Source organism: Manis pentadactyla, chromosome 12 (genome assembly GCF_030020395.1).
Source record: "Manis pentadactyla isolate mManPen7 chromosome 12, mManPen7.hap1, whole genome shotgun sequence".
Classification (NCBI taxonomy): Eukaryota; Metazoa; Chordata; class Mammalia; order Pholidota; family Manidae; genus Manis; species Manis pentadactyla.
The window spans coordinates 62047496-62070886 of NC_080030.1; the positions used below are offsets into that span (position 1 = coordinate 62047496).

General features: G+C 34.9%; 1 protein-coding gene across 7 annotated transcripts in view; it reads left to right on the forward strand.

Annotated features, from left to right (window-relative positions):
* Window positions 1-23391, forward strand: part of PTPRK (protein tyrosine phosphatase receptor type K) — a 582621-nt gene that overhangs the window by 525792 nt on the left and 33438 nt on the right. For 5 of the 7 annotated variants that reach the window (XM_057489274.1, XM_036903846.2, XM_057489272.1 and 2 more), the window contains exon 14: window positions 17338-17476. In XM_057489274.1, the coding sequence (XP_057345257.1) occupies window positions 17338-17476 (139 nt within the window). The remainder of the gene's footprint in view (window positions 1-17337; window positions 17477-23391) is intronic. The other 2 variants (XM_057489271.1, XM_036903850.2) reach the window with 1 other exon arrangement.

Genomic DNA, 23391 nt, shown 5'->3' on the forward strand with positions numbered 1-23391 from the left:
TCTCCTATCCAACCATTCATCAAGCACTGTTAAGTCCATAAGTCCATTACCTAAGTTGCTTAAATCTGTGTACTTCCGCCCCTTCCCGCTGCATTTCCACTGCTGCTAGTTCAGTCCACCTTTGTCTCTTACCTGGACCACTGTGATGGTCACTGCAGCCAGTCCTCCCAGCTCTACCATTGCCTTCTTCTTACTGATTCTCCAGGTGATAGCCAGAGAGCATTTACAAATGCAAATCTGATTGTTACTTGTTTAAAATACTGTCATGGTTCCAAATCACCTTAAAATGAAGGCTAAAATCTTCAGTTTGGCCTACAAAGCCCTGCATTATCTGGTTGTAATCTTGTTTTCAATTGTTGCCTTGTGGTACTTGTCACTAAAGTTAGCCACACTAAGTGGTCTTTAATTGATTTTTGCAAGAAGGCCTTTGAGCATGTCTTAAATACTTACCACCCTGTTACCCTCATTTTTAACTACTACTCAGCACTTGGATATGGGCTTTCTTCTGTAATGTGTACTCTAGCTACGAGATTTCACTCTGGCTGCAATCACATTCTATGCTTAGGATGGCTTGCAAACCTGTTTCTCTGATCTCAGACCTCTCTTCAGAGGCACAGCCCTGTGTACAGAAAAGATTCTGCAGTATTTTTGCCTTACTGGCATATGTCCTTCAGGCCTCAGTATAGTTATTTTTATTCCCCAAACTAGAATGTTCTTCCTATATATTCTCATAACCCTCTCTTTTATATCAGGGTATTTATCACAATTAGTTATAAAATGTTTTGTTTATTGTCTATTTCTCCCTCTAAGCTAAAAAGATAGGTTCAACCTCTTATTGGCTGGTGCATTCCCGGCATCTACCCAGTGCCTGGCATGTAAAAGCATTCAAGTATTTGTTCAACAAATAAAGATTTTGTACTTCTTGGCTTGGATAAAATAAATGTATCTGTGATCACCTACAGTTTTAAGTCTTAAGATAAAAATGTATACTATTTCAATAGTACATACTATTTGACATTACACTTAAAAGTGGTTTTGTTTTTCCAAAGAAATGCTATCATTTGGAAGACTAAAGCATATCCTATAATGTACCTTTTTAACAATTATTTCTCCTCTTTAAAAGGATAATTTTTACTCTGGGTTGATGTTTTAAATGCCAATCTCAAGTTTAAAGCTTGTCCCTCTTTAGGAATTCAAACCCTGAAGAAATGAATATATATATATCATATGTCTTATAACAACTATCTCTTTTACCATGAAGAGATCCTCTCCTTTATAATTTCACGGGGAAGCAAAGTCATATAGTGAGAAATACTTTGCCCAAGGTACAGAACAAATTGAACAGTTATTGAGTCTCAGCTATGTGGAATTCTCTCTTGCAAGATGTGTATGGATAAGGATAGGGGGCCAGGAAAGAGAACAACCGTTCTGAATAAGACAATCCTTGCCTTTAAGGAGCTTGCAGTGTAGTGGAGACAACATACATACATTGAGCTAAGTAGAAAACAAAGAATAATCAATACTGTTTTTTAAAAGACCATGAGATTCTGACATATGAAGGAATAATAAGTTACCAGGACAAGTGGTGAAAATGAAAACTTCATGAAAAGTTGGATTCGAGATAGACATTGAAAGAACAAAGGAGACTGGACTTGTGGAAGAAGGATAGGGTAGGACAGCAACCCCATTAATGGCTAGAGATGCATGCGCGCTTGGAACATGTGAAGAAGCAGGAGGAGCTTGCGTGTTGGACTCCTGTAATTATAGTAAGGGCCTTGTGGAAATACGGTTGGAGCACATGGATGACTCTCTTCCCTTTTTCCAAATGCTGCCATTCAGCTATTCAGGAATAGCTATTATGACTGGATTGTATTATCTTACCTGATTTAAAGGAAAGATCATTTGGTGCACACACACGATATCTATAGAAGAGTAAAGCTTTGAAGCAGATTGCAAGGGCTTCTGCAGCTACTATATGTGTGAGTACGACTGGACTGAGGACAGCTTCCATTAGCAGTAAAAACTACCAACGGTGGGAATGAAGAGAACTGCTTGCACGCTCTGGCCATTTGGTAAATGATTATCTTTGTCTTCCCTTATTCCCTGCCGTTTAATACCATCACTCTGTTCTCTCTCCTCTGGGATTCTCTTGATTACTTAAAGTACGTACTTTGAAAAATCCCTTCTAAAACACAGACATATCAGGTCCTAATCCCCGGAATCTGTAAATGTTACCTCATAAAGAAAGAGTGTTTGCACATGTGATTAAAGATCTTGACTTGGGGAGATTGTCCTGGATTAGCTGGGTGGCCCTAAATCCAATCACACGTCTATTGGAAGAAAAAGAAGATTTGACATGCAGGAGAGAAGAAGGCAGTGTGACCACAAAGACCGATTGGCATGATGTGACCCCGCAAGGAAGCTGGAGAGGCCAGAGCCTGTTCCCCGCTAGAGCCTCTGCAGGGAGTGTTGCTCTGCCTTGACTGTGTCCCAGCAATACTGCTTTTGGACCTCTCGTTCCCAGAACTCTAAGAGAATTTATGTGTGTTGTTTTAAGCCACCACATTTGTGGTAAATTTGTTAAGTAGTAAACAAATAGGTAGATGGAAAATTATTTTGTGACCTTTTCTGAGGTTAAGGTGTCTAGTCAGCATTTTATCTAATTTGAACAAGGATAGAACCAGGGTTTTCTAATCTGCAAACCCTTGATTTTTGTTCTCATTTAAATATGTTTATTTATTCTTCTCTAAGTTGAAACATTTAGCAAAAGATTTATAGGACTGTCTTGTCTCCTTTGAGGTTCAGCTTAAATAATTTTGATATAACAAAAGTTGGAGACAATCTGTCTGAATCAGAGACTTTGGAATATGAATGCATAGACACTAATGAAGAACAAAACTTGGCCTCATAGGGAGAGACCGTCTTATGCAAATCTTTGTTTCCAGCCAAGTTCATACATGCAGAATGCAAAATTCTGTTTCACTGTTTATTAGGAGTTTGCAAATGGGCCTGAGATAATATCATTTAAAAGGACTGGCAAATTCCTTTAGCTTTGTAGACTTTATTCCACATATGTCAAAGATAGAGTACTACAAAATAAACTAGCACTGTGTGCGATCTTAGTTGAAAAGGTATTACAGTTTACATGTTTTTCTCTCATATTCATTTTAGTAGTACATATTCCTGAACTGCAAAAATAATAGTAGTAATGCTTCAGAGTGTACTGGTAAATTCTGGGAATTATCAGAGATCAGATAAAATGTAATTCTGGTTTTGTACACTAAGAAAATGTGAAATTATTAATTTCCATGCCTGATACTGAATTTACATTAGAAATGCAAACATGTAATAAGGATTCATTAATATTTTATTTTGCCTTAAAAATGTTCCTGGTCAACAAGAGGATTCATAAGATCATCATTTGCTGATGCCATAACAACATAATCTTATACTGAGAAAAATCATCTGTTACATAGCAAGTAGTTGTGGTCATGTGCTTAGAACAGATACTCAGTTGCTAAAGTACATGGTGACGTGATAGAGTAAGATTTGTCCAGATGTTTACACAGCTCTTACAAGGAATTATTTTAGTGTGTTCATATGGGTTGAAATGTGTATGTGCTTAAAGGATTTAGTTACTATTGTGACTTGGAATATTTAAATAGCTTTGAACTTCAGGAGTACATTAAGTGCCTATTTTAAAAAGAAAAATATGGGTAGACAGAAGCTAAAATGTGTGAATTATCTTATTACTCTAGAGACAGTCTCTGTTTATAAAAATAAGAGATCAAACAGTTCTGTTTTAAAATATACTAGATGAGAAGTGATAATTTGTTTCTTTGTTTTTATCATACTTTTTGAGAAGAATACTCCCCAGCAGAGTTTTAATGGAAAACCATAGCAAATTATAGAACATGCAGACAGACTGGGGCAAATTCAGTGGTGAAGATAATATGATGTGTAGTGAATTTGTCGGGGTTCTCCAGAGAAACAGAACCCACAGGAAATAGGTACAGATGCGATTTATTATGGAAAATAGTTTGCATAACAATAGAGTCTGAGAAGTCCCACATGTGTTGTCTGTAAGCTGGAGACTGAGGAGAGTGATTGGTATAGTTCCAGTTAGAGTCCAAGACCTAAGAACCGGGAGACTTGGTGTAAATTCGCATCCCAGTGCAAGGGCGGAAGACCTAGTCCCTCAGCTCAACAGCCCAGCCGAGTGAATGCTTCTCTTCTCCATCTTTTTGTTCTAGTCAGGCCCTTGATTGCTTGCAGCCCACCAACAATGGGGAGGGCCATCTGCTTTAATCAGTCTGATTTAATGCTGATCTGATTTAAATGCTAATCTCCTCTGGAAACACCCTGACAGACACACCTGGAATAATGGTTAACCAGATATTGGAACACCTGTGGCCCAGTCATAGTTGACACATAAAATTAACTACCCCGGAGAGGAAAAGAAAGGTGACAATAACAGGTCTGTAGCTGAAGGAGGGTGGAGAAAGTTAGGAGGGACTGAGACCGTGAATCTAGCTTGCAGAGAGGTCTGGATGAAATTGGACTCCAGGAAGGTGAATTCCACATGAGAAGTTACTACATGCAGAGAAGGACTGCAGAACACATGGGTGGGTCTGAGATCATCCAGTGCTCTCTAAAGAGGGATACTGGTTTCAGCAACAAATTCCCGAGAGTACACTGCTGATCTTGGTTAGAGGCTCTCTGCCTTCATCTCAGGTTTTAACTGGAACACTAATATAACGGGGCACCTTCTCTGTTCCTGTCCAGAAGTGAGTATCTTCACTTAGCTATGCAGGCAATCAAAAATGCTTCTTCTTAATCTGGTTTTCTGCCTGTAAATTCTCTGGTAGACTCTACTACTTTTCAGAAATTCGTTAAAATGTAGTTCTAGTTTTGTACACTATGAAAATACCACTTTTTAAAGTGTGATACTAAACATACACTTTTATTGTGTTGCATATATAGGGAACCATTAATCTCTTTTTCCTTAAAAATGTTCCTGGAACAAGAGAACTCATAAGATAATGGTTTACTGATCCATTTTAAGAGCCAGATAGCTTCCCAGTCCAAGAAAATAGAGTAAGTCAGGTCCATCCCTTTCCAGCTATTATCCACCCTTTATGTTCACCAGACCGAATGGTTCAAACTGCACCATAGCCATCCAAGGTCCTGTCCTGAAGGGAGGCTATGGAAGTATGTAATTGTGAAGCAGGAATAAATAGGGGAATTTTAGCTGACTTAAATATGTCATAGTTCCTTTATTACTAGTGAGAAACATCCTGCCATCCTTAGAGGATGTTCCATGAGAGGTGGTCTTTAAGAACATGTGTTCCCTCCTTCCTCCCCCATTCCTGCTACCCTGACAGTCTTCAGACCCTCACTCCTCATTCTGGAGCCATAAAAGTCCTTCATTCGTGAGCCACTTCAAAAGAGTTTATCATATTATGAATCCTTTCATGTTACAAACTGGGGCCCTCAGATCTCCTAATTCTTCAAGTCCATGGGCCAGGTTAGACGATGTTAAGAAGGTAAACCAAAGTGGGTTATAATGCCATTTCTACAAAAGACTTGTGTTGTGGTTGTTCCCTTTATGAAATCCCCTGTGATATAAGAATACCTTGCAAAGATACGAATATATTTTCTCTTTGAATACAATACAGTTGAAACCTAGGATAGACTCTGTCTCCTATCTGCATAGTTTTGGCTCCACTACTCAGTAACATCAGACCTACCCCTTCCACTATCCATTAGTAGGCAAACATGTCCATGATTAGCAAAGAAAACACTGGGTTCTCTGCACACCACCTGAGAGCTGCCTGTTCACAAGAGAATTCATCCTTGTTGTCAGGGCTCTATTCATTTTGCCATCCCCATCAGAGAGGGATAAGGCCAGCTTTCACGTGCCAATTTGGATTGAATTTCTTTGACTCTGGGTCCACTTCTGATGAGAGTGGCATGTAGAATTTTGCCAGTTCATCCCCCAATAAATGCAGCTAGGAAACCACAGATGCAATATGGGTGTCCAGGCGAGAACAGGGCACCTGTGTGAGGCGCCTCTCCACACTGCTGCTCTGATCTGATTTAAATGCTAATCTCCTCTGGAAACACACCAGTGCTCCACACTGCTGCCACTCTTGTTTTCTGCAGACATAAGCCTAGGTTGTCTAGAGACATCTTGTAGGTCTCATGTGATATGGGAAGGCGATGCTAATCTGGGGGAAATGAAAGGAACAGAAGTTGAAACAAGGAAATAAAAGGTTTAGAATAAGGACAAATCTTTATTCTTGCAAAATTGAAGGGATTAATTGCAAAAACTGATAAGAAAAATAGAGTAGATCCTATGATTTCACCCGATTCTTCACTTGTAACGTCAGCTTGCTTTTATCAAGGCAATTAGAAATCAACCTTCGGTTAAGAATTTTAGAACAATCATTAATATACGCACATGACATTATTATTGAATATTTATTGAATATCTTTATGGATCTCTGTTTCTCAAATTATGCTTGGTTTTTCAGACTTTTAGTCTTTGTTTTACCTCTTCTGTTGCCTTTTTCCTGGCTTCTGCAGATCCTGCTACTCAGTTTACCACAGATCAGAGAAGTTGCTCAATATTTTTAAAGCAGAAAAATGTATTGAGGGATGGGATTTATAATAAAAGTTTTAATCTCTATGTCAGAGCATGTTGGTTAATGCAGGGATCTCAAGCAGCTGAAGTTAGACAGGATCCAGCACCTGATCTGCCAAGTATATATAAACTTAATAAAAGAGCACAATTTTCCTTTTAAGGGGTTGGCTTTCTATACCCCCAAAATATGAAAACATATTAGGTTGGGTGGGGGGATTGGAAAAGAAATGTGCTCAAAAAAACTAAGGCTCCATGAAGTCCACGAGAAAGAACAAGTTGACACGGAGGTTAGTGGAGAAGAGTTGATCAGAAGCACCCAGGAGAGGTAGGTGTGCCAGGGATACTAGGGCTGGGAGCTGAGCTGTGGGAGCTGGTGACCATGGAGGACAGTTCCTGAGAGATCTCTTAGGAATACACGCAGTCTTGTTTGTTTCTCCCTCCATAAGCCAGGGAGTCTTTGACAATAGCGGGACTCATTTGGAGTAAGACACTTAGAAACCACCTTTAAGGAATCCAAAACAGTAAGTAGAAGTATGTGAACAGCAAATTCAATGAATTCGGAGGTAATTGAAAAAGCAAATATATTAAAGGTTAAAGAAAAATGAAACTGCTTGTTTAAAAGCTGCTGAGAATTAGGTTTTAAGAGAAGGGAAGTAAGGGACCAAAAATTGGGGTGTGTGGCAAAAAGGCAAAAAGAGAAAAAAACACCTCCCCACCCCCAGTGTTTTAAAAATTGGTCACAGTAGAATATGAGGCAGGGATAAGGGAGAAAAGTGTGAGAGAGCTGAAGGCACTACTTATGTAATTTACCAACTACCTAGCTTCTGCAGTCATAGGCAGAAGATTAAGTAGCCTCTTTGTCTTTACCCTATAAAGCTATCTCCAAATAGCAGCATGCAGATTATTGGTGGTTAAAGCTCTAACGTAAGTGGGGAACTTGGAGATCAATTATTTGCTGAATCCCTACTCCATGCTCAAGAGCGCAGATGCCTGCAAAGGAGGAAGATATGGAAAAGACAGAGAACAAACCTTTATGAGCTTTTTAAAAGATTATTTTATTTAATTCTTAGGATAGATGCAAGGGAATAGTTCTGCCCATTTTATAAATGAAGAAACCGAGATTCAAAGAAGTTATGCAACTTCCCCAAGACCATGTAATCAGTGAATGGCAACCTCAAAAACTCTTACTCCTTCTAAAACTCCAGCCTGTCTCTATGAGACCTTCATTTAATGTACAGATAAGAAAATAGCACCAGCAAATGTACAGGAATTCAGAAGCCAGTGAGATTACAGGACTGGAGAAGGCTTCATTGAAGAGATGGAAAGGTTGCATTGAAAGGGCCCCATTTAGACAAGGGGAGGGCTTTGAGTATTTAAAAAAAAGAAAAAGGTTCATTATGTAGAAGTGGAGAAGATGTAGTCAGCTAAAGTATCTTAGATTTTTGTTAGATATTTCAAAAAGCAGATATTGTGAAATGGAGCCAGTGCTTAGGTAATTTTAGACAATGAAGAGCCATTAAAAATGTGGCTCCTATCTCTGTACTCAAGGCCAAAAGGTATTTTAGGAATAAAAACTAATCTCAAATTCTAAAACATTATTAAAAATTTAGACTTTATACTAAGTTATTTGGAGAAGCTGGAACTCAAATAAAATCACTTTTTAAGCTGGCTCCTCTGTACAATATTAGGACAGTCTCTAATTTAGTAAATAAACACCTGTGAAAATTGCAGGGCAACCTCTATTAATATGATTTAAACCATGTTGTGTGTTCTCCTGAGATATGCCAGATTAATGAATTATCCAAGCCTTGGTGGAAAATGACCTGCTGGAAATGAAAGTAGAATTCATAACTAAAAGCAGCCAAAAAAGCAGCTAATCTTAACCCCTCATTTTACAAATAAGGAAAGTAGAAGTAGGTTAAAAGGTAGGTTTTATTTATTATTTTAGATCACACCACATCCTTATAACTTGAACACTGCCAACAGTTTTGTTTGGTTTCTATTTGTTTTTCTAATATTTTATGTTATATTACATTCAGATATGTGTGGGGTTTTTTGGTTTTATTTCTCCTGTTTGTGCTTTGAATGGCATGTCTGGATGACTGGCCTAGATCTGGCATTCTGCATACTGTGCCAACAGAAATGTCAAGTGCATTTGCCTTTTAATTACATGCAGTGACTGGATTTTAATATTCCAGATTTTTCCCTGAAGAAGAGACTTTCCTGATCCTGTAGTTTCTGAGAGGGGAAAAAAAAATCACTGACTTTATCATGAAGCTTTTTTTTCTTATCATCTCCTCATATCCACATTTACTGTTTTATAAACATTTCACTTTAAGGAATAAATTTAGTTGTTCATGGACTACTCGGCCGTAAACACTATGTGCAGATATGTGATCCAGCACCATTTGTTTTAACTGACTCCTTTTATTTCTCAGAAGTCTTCAGCTCAGTCTATTTTACTCACCATAGGCATTGCTACCTGGATCCCCCATGTGTAATAATCAGTTTATGGAAGGGGTAGCTCCTGATTTATACTTTCCTTTCCCCTTTCTGTACCTTTGGCATAAATGTGCACCCACTCATTATTCCCCAGGATTATGGCATTATATAATTTGCCTTTTTAATATTTTTACTTCCTCAAGTTAATTTTTAATTCTACTCTATTATTACACTCTGATTTCCTTTGTAACTTGAGGTTAAAAAAAAAAAACTTTTGATCACTAGATAGATCCCTAATCTTGTTCATCTATCTGGTTTTTGACCTACTATACTCTTTTGTACCCTCAACATATTTAACAAATATATGATAAATGATGAAGAGGAAGACTATCTCTGTATTTTTAGAAGTTAGAATTCTTTTTATTTGATGACATTTATTTGAACTCATATTTAGCTATTGTTCAGAAATCTAGACTTGGAAAAAGAATTTCATCTGAATTTAATTATATATACTGTAGTACATACTGAGGCCTTATTATGTACATTTAATCTTTCCACCAACCTAGAAGGTAGGTATCTTTATCATCTCTATTTTACCAATAAAAAACTGAGGAACACAGAAGCTAAATAACTTAGTCAAAGTCACTTAATTAGTAAGTGGCAAAGCTGGAATTCAAACCCAGATAATTGGTTTTTCTGTAACAAAAATGTTTAATACCACCTGATTAGAGTGTTCCCTGTTTTATGTATTCATGTATTTGTTTCATAAATGTTAAAACTCTAAACATTTAAACATTGTTGATAACTACATTATCAACATGTAGTTGATATATGATTTTATATAGGTAATACACTTTGACAAATGATGAACTTTTTTAATTTCTTGTTCATTAAGCCAATTTGTTGGTCACTGTCTAAATAATCAGACATGAAAAAGATGAATGAGATTATATCGCTCCCAGTCTAGCTCCCAATCTACTATACATACAGACTTATTGAAAAATATTTGCAATACAGTTTGACATGTGGATTATGGGGAAATAATTAACTGGTTTTTAGAGGTAAGAGGGTAGGTAGATAAAGAAAAGTTCTTGGGAAAAGAAAAACATAAAATCCCACAATCTGACTTCCATTTTGGGGAGGCTGGCAGATTAGGGGCCCTAAGAACCTCTGCAGAACAATCCTACCTGGACAGACATATCTTTATATACACTGCTGGTCCCACAGCACCTAGGGGGGGTCTCTAAGGATCCACTATTCTCTCCACCTTCCCCCAACAAAAAAAAGGTAGGCTGCTGGAGCTGAGAACAGTGAGCAATACGCAGAAGGAAAGGTTGGTAGACCCAGAAGGGGGCCACTTAAGCTATATCCCCCTTAAGACACTGATCTTCAGGCTGGTGATAAGGAAATTGCCTAGCATGGGACTCCCATACAGAGCTGGTACTCTTGAGGGTTGCAGAGGTGATGTGAGTCCTGTGGAACCTCACGGGTCTTTTTTAGATGAAAGCACGAACAATTTAGTCCTGCAGATTCCCAGACTAACATATAACAATTAACTCACAATCAAAGGTCACCAAGCATTCATGAAAGTAACTCACTGTGAGAGTTACCAGAAACAACCAATCTGAATCCCCAAAGGACTGCAGGGATTGAATAGTTAAATCCAAAGTACAAGAGAGCTGTGTAAAAAATATCTAAAGAAATAAAGTGCAAATCATAAAGATTAGCAAGATGCTATCAGGAGCAACTAAACAAAGAACCATTTGCAGAGAACCAAATGGAACTTTGAAGAAGAAAAAGACTAATTGTTCAAAATTTTTAAACTCTTTGGATAGACTACATAGTAGTTCTGACAGAAGTGAAAAGAGAATTTATCAGCTGAACTTGAATCTGAAGAAGTTAACCATAGCAAAATGTAAAGATAAGCTAAAGTACTTGAGAAAAGGACTAGGCATGGGATTATGCCCTTCATATATTACAATTTATAGAGCTGTAGTAATTAAAACCATGAAATGTCAGCACAGAATTGATATAGTGTGTCTTGGAAAATAATAGAGAATCCAGAAACTGAATTCATGCATTTATGTAATTTGGATTTAATGCAGAAGTGCCTTTGTAGATCATTGGAACAATTCAAAAATTGTTCATAGATAACTGAATATTTATGCAGGAGAGAGGGCAGGAGACCTGAAATCCTTCCTATTGTGCATCATACTCAGAAAGCAATTCCAGATGGATCCAGTATTAATTAGGAAATGTACAATCTTAAAACTTTTAGAGAATAAAAGATTATTTTTATGAATTTGAAGAAACAATTGATACATTTGACTTCATTAATTAAGAACTGCTACTCATCAAAATACCATAAATAAAATGAAAGAAGAGCCATTCAATAAAAGGTATTTATAACACACATAGCTGACAAAGGATTAATATCCACATATAAAACATTTCTATAAACTGACGAGAAAAGAATGAAAACCAAATAGGGAAAATGGGTCAAAGTTGTATACCATGCATTCAGAGAAGAAATAAGTATAAATATTTCAAATAAACATCTCAAAAGATAATTTCAATAATCAAATGCATATTAGATACTATTTTCTGACACTAAACTGGCAAAATTTACAAAGGCTGATAATACAAATGTTAGAATGTAATTTAAATGGGATTTACATATGCTGCTGGTGGGTATGTAAATTGGTAACAATTTGGCATTATCTTGTAAAGCTGAATGTTTGCAATCATGTAATAGTTGCAGTCAAAAATCTGCTGGAGCAGCCACCATGGGGGCCACAGTTTGCCAAGTCCTGGAATAGATTAAGAAGTATTTGAGTGTTTGGGGAACGGCTGATACTTTTAAATGATTCCTGTATATGATACCCTAAAGGAATTGTCAGTAGATGAGACTGAAAAGTTTGATTAGAGCTCATTTTAAAAGGCCTTCGATGTCGTACCAAGAACTTTTGCCTTTCCTCTTAAATGGAAAGCAGTTAAAGAAGTTGTAAGAAGTTGTTCAATCAAATTTGCATTTTAGAAAACTCATTTTGGTGGCAATATAGAAGATAAATCTGAGGAGGTCTATATGGGAAGCAGAAAGGCTTAGTGAGAAAAGCAAGACGGCCGGGTCTGACCTAAGGCAGTAAGAAGGTGGAAGAGAGAGTGACAGATAGACCTCAGACTTTTCACAGAGAGACTCAACCGTGTGTTAGATGTAGGAGAACACCGAGGCTCTGTTTTAACCAATTGAATACACTTCACTAAATGGAAGGCTTAATGAAAAATTCGTATGTAAAATAAAATGTTTGCCCTTCATTAAGTTACTATGAAACAAAAGAAAACAAAATTACATTTTTTAACCTTTAAGTACATTCCTGAAATGTGATACTTCTTTTATTGCTTTTTAAAAAAATATTTCTATCATTTCTTCAGGATTTTAATGTAACATTTTGAACTCTGGCTTTGAAACCAAACCAAATTGAGAGAATCTAGAACTTCAAGAAGATGACTTAAACTGTGAAATTAATTTTAAATATTTGAAATAATAATCTGTACTTTTATTTCATAGTTGTTTAAAATCTTCATCGACTTGTGCACTAGTATTTTCCACAGCAGAAATTTGCAGGTAGTATCTATATCTTTATTAAACAAGAATAAACTACAACTACATTCTAGTGACCATTAAAAGAAAATGTGTGATATATAGCAGTTTTCATTTTTTCACCAATATAAAACTCTGATAGACTATGCTTTTATTGACAGCAGTGTAAGACAGGACAGAGTTTTATAAGATCATATGACATGATGAAGCAAAATGACTTCAAAGGATCATTGACTTAAATAATATATGCTCAAGATGCCCGTAAGGCTTAGATGTCCACTGTGGCAGACTATTTAATTGATAACATGTATTTTACAAAACTCATCATTATATATTTATGCAATGGACTGTTAAGATTTTTTAAAAACTGTTTTTTTAGTACTGTCAGTTCCCATGTTCATAATTTTTAATTTTTATATGAAAAATCAAAGGGTTAACATCTAGGCCCTGTCTACCTAAGCAAGAGCATCTACTATTACTTCTGTTACTAGCTTCACAGCTTATAAAAACTTTTCCCATCATTATGTCACTTAATATTCCTAAAAGCTATATACTCTATGAACTATTATTTTTATTTTATAGATAAAATATTAATTCTAAGAGAAGGGCTGAGAATTAAAATAGGGTCTCGCTGGTATCAAATCTCCTTTCCATGATGGGGGAATTTCCTTGCACTTTGGTTTGGGTTTGGATGGTGGCAGATGGTAGAAAGTTAACCTTTTGAAGGAATGGCTAGCACAGGGGCTTGAAATTTCTAGAGACAATTCAGAATGTCTGTACCAAATTCATTTTATACTATCATCCAAAATAAGATATGAGTCTGATCAAATCTATCCTTTTTTTTTTTTTTTTAAGAAGACACCTGATTTTCTGTATGCCAGTACAATCTACCGCAGGCAGCTTTAGGGGCATTGTTTGAGTTCTTCAACCAATACTTTTGTACTGTTGCTCTTTTCCAGGTCCTACTAGAAATACAATACTAAGCAAAATAAACATGGTCCCTGCTTTCATGTGCTTTGTCTTTCCAGTAGTGGGAAGCCATAAGAGGATTATAATCAGTGGAGTGACATGATACAGTTGAAGTCATGCATGCTGGGGGGGTCCCCTGTGAGTTCTGATGTGAAACAGGCAGGGAGTGAGGTCAGGGAGATAAGACAGGGGGGCTGCAGTGTAATCTGAATGAGATGTCGCGTTAACCTGAGTTAGGTAGTAGCAGTGGAGGTGGTGTGTATAAGGGGACTGTCCTATATTGACATGAAGACATATAACAAGAATCAGATGACTACATGGGTCAGGTTCAGGTTGGAGTCCTAACCCATGGTTAGAGATATATTGATTTGAGAGAGAATAGCATGAATGGATAGCAACTGAAGTGATGGAAGTAGATGAAAACATTAAGCCAGAAAGTATGGAAAACTGTGTGAAGAGGCCCAGGTACCTGAGGAACTCAAAGCAGCATCTAATTTTAGGGAAACAAGGAAAGGGTTCACACCGCAGATCTGGAAAGGAGAGACCAGAGACATATGAAAACTGGCAGATGGCCACTTAATGGAAAGCAGAGTGTTGTAAGAAGGAGGTCATAGACAGCAATGCCAAATGCTATGAAAAGGTCACATAATATAAGAAAAGTGCTTGTTGAACTCAGTAACTAGTCATTAGCATTAGGGACACTGTGATGGTGGGTTGGTGGCATTGGAGGATGTAAACCTGCTGACAGTTTTAAGTCTTGAGTGGGAAGTGAGTGTGAACAGTTTTTCAGAATTATAACTGAGAAGGAAAAGAAAGCAATAGTGAAAAAAACCCAGAGGATTCATAGAATTTACAGGACGATGGTATCTCTAAAGTTGCTGCTATGAGATCACCTACTATATTGTACTTGGAGGCTTCCAGCTCTAATATTTACCTAACTTTCTTAGGTAAATAGATTTTAAGTCGTGAGAGCAAGGACACAATTTATAAAGTCACTTTAATTATTTTTTAAAAAAAAGGGCATCTCATAAATTTTCCCAATAAAAATGAAATACTGGCTTAGTTTTTTATCACTGTCCCAAGAATTATGCAGCTGTTGGCTTCAGAACATTGGGGACTCTTCAGATATTCTTTGACAGATGAAAAAGGTAAAGATATATGGCAAAAGAAAGCATTTCTGAAAAAGGTGTTCCACATTGCCTTTTGTGTATGTGCATAAATTATACACAGGGCTCAGGAGTGCAGTCACTATAATAGCTTTTTGCTCTCTTTGAAGAAAAAAGAAAATGCTCACTTAGGGGCTACCCGCTTGTGTTTCCATTAATGAATCTTTTAAGCTTGACTGATTTTAAATAGGATATTTATGTTCCTTGGTTCTAGTAGGCCAAGAACTTAGGAAAATACGTGTGATTAAAGTATCTGAAGTAATAAATTTACGCAGACATTTAATAAAAAATGCTGTTAGTAGTAGTAATATATGTCATAGCTAAAGACTTTGAGGAAGATTCACAATCAAGGGAAAACAAGAACCAAATCATACATTCCTGGAGAATTTGATCAGTCTTCTATACTCAACTTTAATAATGATATTGAAGTACTGATAAACAACTCTTTGCACAAAAGTTGTAATCATGACAGAGAAGCACCCTTACCTAACCCAAATAAATGAACCCAGTGGGGTTTTTTTTCTTTTTAAACTCTGGTAAATATTCATTGAAGTCCAGTGTTTAATAAAGGCATGTAGACTATTACTTTAAGGTAATAATGTATTCTATAATAGATTATAAAAGTCTCACTCTTTTGCACCCTGAGTACACCTGCAAGGTTATCAATATCTTTGGTTAGAAATATACTTTTAGATTTGGCTTTTCATTTCTGGAAATATGTTTAGGTTAATTCATTAACAAATCTATATTATTGAATAATACTTCTTTAAGAAATTCCTAATCCTCTGAATTTGAAATTGTTTATCCATCACATCATTTTAAATTTAATTATCAAGCCTAGCTAGTATTAAGGCTAGCTGTTCATACTTTGTAATGATAGTTTATATTTGCATTTGTGCATATTATAAAGTTTGTGTGATGGGGCTTAGGTTCTGAAGATTCTTATGAAATATATGTTACAGCATATATCTTTAGAAAACTATCACATGATGGCATGTGTTTATTGAATTAAAGTGACATATTAAATATATATTTGCTTCATCAAAGAACTGATTTTCCAGAGAGTTTCAGAAACACTGAGACTTTGAGAATTAAAAACAGGAAATAGATTCTTTTTAGCTTTATATCCAACTTTGAAATATACTCCACCTGTTTTCATTTTTTATCTGTCTATCTATCTGCTCACTGATGTATGTATTTCTAAAGTAGCTCTTGGGAAAGATAAGGTCTCCAGTGTACTTACACAGGTTTTGATGTATTGACCCATAATGTGTAGTTTGAAATGTGGTAATCATTGAACTACCTCTCTTCATAATTAATGAGATTGGAAATTTCCTGAAGCCTGGATATATAAAGAGTGTCAGTCAGAAAGGAAAACTGAAAGCTTGCTTTTCCTTCTTGAGAATAGTAGTAACCAAATACCAATCCTTGGGTAGTTTTATCATATCCAATTGAAATAAGATAAATGAAGACAGTTATAGACCACCATAGCCCCTTTGAGGATGTTTGACAGCCAGTTCCTAAATGTGCCTAATCCTGAGAACCACCTCTACTCCTGTCACACAATTAGCAGGAGGGACTGTGGTTCTTGGAAATACTGAGAAATACTGCTTTACAAGATAGAACATATGTGAGATTTTCTCTGTTCTTGAGAATTTTCTAATCTATTCTTATCTCACTAAGCCTCAGGCTTTTTATCTATAAAATGTAGATAATAATACTCTCCTGCCAGTTTTCAAGGTGAATGAGGTAAAGGAAAAGGTCTTCAGAGGGGTACTGGAGCTTGTAAACTGGCTAAAGTTTATAGTTTTAATTGTGTGTGTATATGAGGGGTGGTGGTGGCTTTGAGCAAGAAAGGCAGTGAGAAATTTTTTTTTTAAAGTTTCATCTCAAAATTCTCTTTCCCAAGTTTAATATCTGGGTTTTATTTGTTAAGAGAATAAAATATTCCTTCATGTGTCTGTTTTTCCTTTCTTCTGCTTTTCTTTCTCCAAACCAATTATTCATTTCAAATATCAAATCATAAACTCACACCTCTAGCAGTTAGACTGGGCACTTATTTAACCTCACCCCTTGTGTCCATGGTGAGTGCCACTGACTCTACCCTAAAGTGCCAACCACAGCACCACACACTTGAGTCAAGCAGCGTTTGCTCAGTGAACCAACCAGCAAATCAATTTCTAAGTCTGACCCCCACTTTTTCCAATGTACTCTTTGCTAAAACTCTTGTGTTCTGAATTTAAGGATGTTTGGAGGAAAATAGTTCATCCTTCCCTTTGATAGTTCTTTCTAGGTTCTGTTTTATTATTTGTGTTAACAAAAACCCTTATTCAAAAAACATTTCCTTTATCTCCATCCTACATCTCTCATGCTATAGCATGCTTCGGTACTTATATTTTCGAGTTGCTCTTATACAAATAAAATAAGTTGTCTTTGTGTAACAGATTTTGACCAGGAATAATTTTCCCTTCTGTGATAATTATTGCAGTAACTTCTTTTTTTTATTAATTTAGCAGCAGCGACAGAGGAACCAGAAGTGATCCCAGACCCAGCCAAGCAGACAGACAGAGTGGTGAAAATAGCAGGAATTAGTGCGGGCATTTTGGTGTTCATCCTCCTCCTCCTAGTTGTCATATTAATCGTGAAAAAGAGGTAAGACCTGTTTTTGTTCTGTCTCACGCACAATTTATGTTCCTAAATTTCAAACACTTTTTGTTTCCTTGAGCTCTTTTAAATTACAACAAACAACAAGAATTGGATTTTAATGACGTTGTCAGCATCTGAGTCTATTTCTCATGCTTTTTAATAAATTCTTACTGGTTATTTGCAGTTTAATTTTGGGTATGAACATATACTTTGTGTCAAGTTAATATTGAAATTAATGTACGAATTTAAATTTCTCAAATGCAAAAATACTTGAGATATTTATTTATCTTATATTTTGAAGTGTTATTTATTAAGAAAGCCAAAATAAGAATTTATTCTGATACTTGGATTATAGTCTGAATTATTTTGCATTCTTGCTCTATTTTTCTCAGTGGTGGCCAAAAATAAAATATGAGAAGAATATAAACATTATTTTGTGAAATTGTATATTAAATGTTCACTGGCTAAATATTGCAGCACTTTAATCTAGAGTCTTTTTTTTTAATGGAGGATTAGTCTTTTATACTGTATCAACCAATATCGCCATCTTCTGGAGTTATATGAAGATATTTAAGACCTACTGGAATTTAAACTGAACTCTATCAGGAGATTAAAATATACTCCTACTGAAAAACATTTCAAAGTATACAGTTTTTATAATTTGAACTTTTCTCCTTTCTATAAAGTGTCATTATTTGCAAGGCATTATCTTGGAAACTGGTTCAACTATCCAGTCTTTCCAATAATATGTTTTAGGTAATACAGTTTGGAAGGACTTTGTTAAAAAGTCTTTATATGCAGAGTACAATCCTATAATACTTTTGTGCATATAAGTATTTGCAATTTATGAATTATATTGAATAATGGAATAACTGTTGGCTTACATTAGATCTTTTAATATACTATTATAATTGTTACTTTGTACTCAAAATAAGTCATTAACAATATAGATAAGACTCATACTACATGTTTAATGATTCCATCAGAGTTTATTTTAATTTATTGCCTCTTTACAATTATCCCCTGGAGATATATATGTTGGAGAAGACACATCTGCATTAGAAACATTAGGTATGCATTATAGTGTTTTGTGTTAAATTAGCTACATACGTGCTTTCCCCAAGAGTGCTTTCTCTTTTTGCTGTTGTCTACCTCTGTGATTGGAAAATACATCATATTTGAGACAGGTAGATTTGAATATTTTAGTAACACAAGTTTGTCAGTCAAGGTCAATGAAATTGTTGAAGATAACCTTCAGATCTCATGTTTCTATTTAGTTTAAATTTTTATTTGGAGAATTAACTAAAACAAACAGTTTAGAGAGTTAATGAAACTTTGTTTCACAATTAAAACTACTCCATTCACCTCAGATTGGATATGAGCATGAAAATGACATCTGACTGTGTCCTCACTTAACAAGAATTGGGTTAAACTTACTGGTTTTATTAGTTATTTATTCAACACTTATCTGTTATTGTAGCCTTCCTTATTCATGCCCTCTGTTTAGAAATAATAAGAAAAAGTTGAAACCTTAGTTTCCTAAAGTATTCTAAAACAATCTCCAAGTATTTTTTTTGCCAGGGGAGGTGGGGGTAAAATGCTCTGACAACTATGTAAAATTGCATAATGTAACAAATTCTTTTTCTGGTTCATATTTCAAATGGTTGGCCTTCCTATTAAAATGCTTAATGTTTGAGTTTTCATAATTATGCATTTATTGTCTTTTGATAGAAAGTATGCTAGGCCTTTTGTTTCTTTTACTCACAATTATCTTTATGACAAAGAAAAGTTGCAATTTTATAGATTTATAAAATTACATATTTATACATATTACCTTCCAATATATAAAAACTACCAAAATCCCTGATCTGAGCAACTTTATGACTTTTACTCCTACGTAGTGTATCATACATGTATCACATATGATTTAATCACAAATGTTTGTATTACATACATAAAAGCACAGGTATATAACAATATTGGATAGTATGAACCTTAGATAAACAATTTTAGTTATAATTTAGTTTCCATTTTAAAACAAAAATTTATATTAAAAATAATGGAAAAAGCAAATTATTTTAGCTGAAGATCCTTATTTTTATGGGAAATTGTTAAGTTTCTCAAGACTTCATCCCTCACTGGGAACAATATATGTAGGTATATTTCTCATGTTGAAAAAAGTTCTGTGTATTTTTGGTTGTTGTGTAAAGAAATGGTGTGGAACTCAATTTGGCAAAATTCTACAGCTGAGGTTATATTTAAAGTAAGTTTTTAGGCTAAGAAAAGGGATATTGCATCTTTCAAAGCGCAATGTCATCTTTTTTAATTTAATCGCTATTGAATTATTTCCAAATGTATGCCATTTTTTCATTGGTTATGCATTATATTTTAAATGCACAGCATGAATACATTATGAATTCCAAACATAAATTTGAAATTATATTTCAATACAGTAAATGTGTATGCAATTATGGTCACATACATCTACTGTAGAAGTATCTTTGTGTATATATAATATATGGTGCATATGTATATTCACAGAATATATGTATGTACCTGTGTACCATTAAGATATACTGACTTGTTTACAGAAATTTAGGTGTCATTCCATATATATTCTATATTAACCTAATAGATCTTTATGTTTTGTATCTAAAGAAAAAGAGTCATTTTAGTGTACAAGTTCTATACACAGCTGTTCCATCTGTCATGGCATTTAGATGGTAATGGATAATAAGCTTAACTGCATGTTGAAAATACACAATCCATTTAATTTTTCAACTTTCTGGCAATAAGAGAAATGTCAGCATGTTATTTTTCTTCAAATTATGTATTTTAAATTTTATTTTTCTATTGCGTATCTAATTGCATGGCAAAAGATATCTAACCAATGCATGAGCAAATTGAAATGCAAACCAAAAACATAAATTTTATTTTATTTTATTTTATTTTTAACGCACATTTTTCTGCTTTATTGAATGTGACAGAGTCACGCTTTTCATTCACCATTGCTTCTCTTTTTCCACTGTCTGTGATTTGCTTGCCAGGAGGAGCTACTATTCTTACTCCTACTACCTGTAAGTAGAAAATGGGTGATAATACAATTTACATGTGTTGAAGATGCAGTATCCCTTTTCAAAAAATCCAAAAAAACAACTTTGCAATTTTGGTGACATTTCAAAAATGTGTTTTTCTGGACACTAAAACTATAAAGAGTTTCTACTAACTTACTTTGTTAATCTTTTTTAAAAGGGATATTGTATTTCTATGTTTGGCTACTTTTAATTTTTATTTACAATTTTCCATAAGTAGCTTTAGACTATAGCCCAAAGCATCATTTATTTATTTAAGTCAAACCTGTACCTCATACTGCAAATCAGGTAAGGTCTGACTGTAACATCTCTCTCCACATTTCCAGGAATCCAGAATGGGTTATAACTTCAGAACACAATTGGCCTGGCCATCTAGGTAATCTGTATGTTCTTGCAAAAACAAATGGATAAAATCATTATGTTGCAGTGACAAAGAAATAAAAATTGTTTTAGAGAAAAAAAAATTGAATTCATTTATTGTACCTTGAATAGAAGAATGAATTTACAATACCAAGACAAAAAAAATGCTGTCAATCTAACAAAACATACATAAGTGTCAAATATCTCTTTTCTCTTCCAAACTCTTAGCTCATGTTCTGCTTAGGTATGGGACACTGTTTGGATAAGGATTGGGAGTATTGTCCACTCTGTTTCTCTAGTCATTTTCAGTTATAACTTTAGATGCCAGGGTAGTCATCCAATCCAAATGACTAATACAGCAAAGTATTCTTGGACATTAATTGATCAATATTTGATCCACCAACTTTTAAGATTTAGGGATTGTGATTAAGTATGTTTGGGGTCCTTACCCACAGTATTAATTTTGCTAGGTAAATTTAAGCTAGCCTTACAAGAAAATTTGCCAAGAATCTCAAAGATTATAACAGAATTCTGCTAATATTTTAAATATTATGGACATTTGGCTTCTTAAAATCCACTAAAACAAGCAGGTGTAAGCTAACAGTGCTCTTAGCTTATTGTGATAAGTCATAATATCCTTGTTAAATCATGTTTGATGAAGCCAAAGGTAATTAACTGTACCATTTCATACAATGACGGAGCACTTTTTCTCTTTATTGCCCACCCATATATCCACCTGCAGAAGTTTATGCTATTGGCTGCTTTGATAATGAAAGTCATTGCACTTTTGTCAAACTCAAGCAGTTGCAAAATGAATTGCTTAACTGTCCTGAAATGTATATTATACATTTATAAGTAAATTTATAAGTAAATGTGTGTGTGTGTCACACACACACACACACACACATATGCTGTTTGCTTAGAGTAAGACAAAGTACACATATAGGAATCAATAAGTATTGAATTATGAGAAGGTCAAGAAACTTACCATTAACCATTAATGTATCTATAATGTTAGAATGGGATTTCCTTTTTAGTGGATAGGTAACATCTCTGTATTCTAGATTATGTAGTAAGTTATGATAATGTTACTATAATACTTAAGGTTACTGGCATTATCAATCATAATTAGAAAGGATGCCACAGAGATATGCTTTTGAAGCCTTCTTAAAACATACCTATTGGAACTAATTTGACTTAGAGATTTTCTAAAAATAAAAGTAGAAATAAATTAGAATATAATTTAAAAGAAAACCAGATGTGACCTTAAACCAACATTCATTGGCATCATCATAGTAACTGTCAGTTCTTGATCAAAACCTTAACCCTGATGTTAATTTTTATTTGTTTTGTAATAACCTGAATTAAAGCCTACCTCACAGGGTTGTTGTGAGGATTAAGGTGTAAGAACCAAGCTGATAATGCTTGGCTGGCAGATATTAACAAAGGTAATATTCCCCTATAATTTGTCAATTAACAAAGGTTTGTGGTTCTGAAAAGTAAAAATCTATCATCGCCATGAAAACTTTTACCTGTTATGCATTTGACAAATTCATTACTATTTTTCCACAATCATAAAATATGTTATGTATATTTTTTAAAGGAAAACCCCAAAGTTTAAGTATGTCTTTTCTATTTGCTTTAAACTGCCCGTCTTCAACTATTCCCATTGTTTTTAATCCAACTTTCAAGTTGTGTTATTTTTATCCAATTTGATCTCTTGCATTTTTTGAGGAATGAATTCATTCTTTCTTCTTGCCTAAGAAACAAAGATTGGAAGTTATTTCTTAAACAATTTTTTTTTTGCTTCTTAAAAATATTTAAATAGCAAAACGTGTGCTTGCATTCACATTCTTCTCAAATTTATAACTAATGTTTAACTCCTGGAGTAAGTAGATGCTTCATGTTATAGTACTACTTTGTAATGTGGCATTTAAAAAAAAAAAGGTCAGCAACTGGATATACTAGTAGAAGAGCTTAGGCCTTGGAACCAGATCATTCTTAACTGCTTATTAGATATATACCCTTGGACAAGTTATTTAACTTGTATGAGCATCAGTGAACTCATCTATACATGAGAATCCTGATGCCTTTTTCAGCAGGTTGATCTGAGAATTAACTGAATTAATAAATGAAATGTGCCAAGCAGATAACAGGCCTAATTCATCCATTCAGCAACTATTTATTGAGTGCCTGCTGTGTGCCAGACACTGCTTTAGGCACTAGGAATATACAGATGGTCCTTTTCCTTCATGGAACACACAGTAAAAACAATCAAGGAATCAAAAAGACACCTGCAAAGATATGTGATGAGTGTTACTATAGACAAAACCATGTGCTGTAAAGACACTTACCAGGGAACCTCACCTGAGGTAGGTTGTGTTGGGATCAGAGAAGCTTCCATGATAAGGTGAGACAGAATGAAAGTTAACAAGATATTGGTGAAAGAACATTGTAGGTCAAAGAACA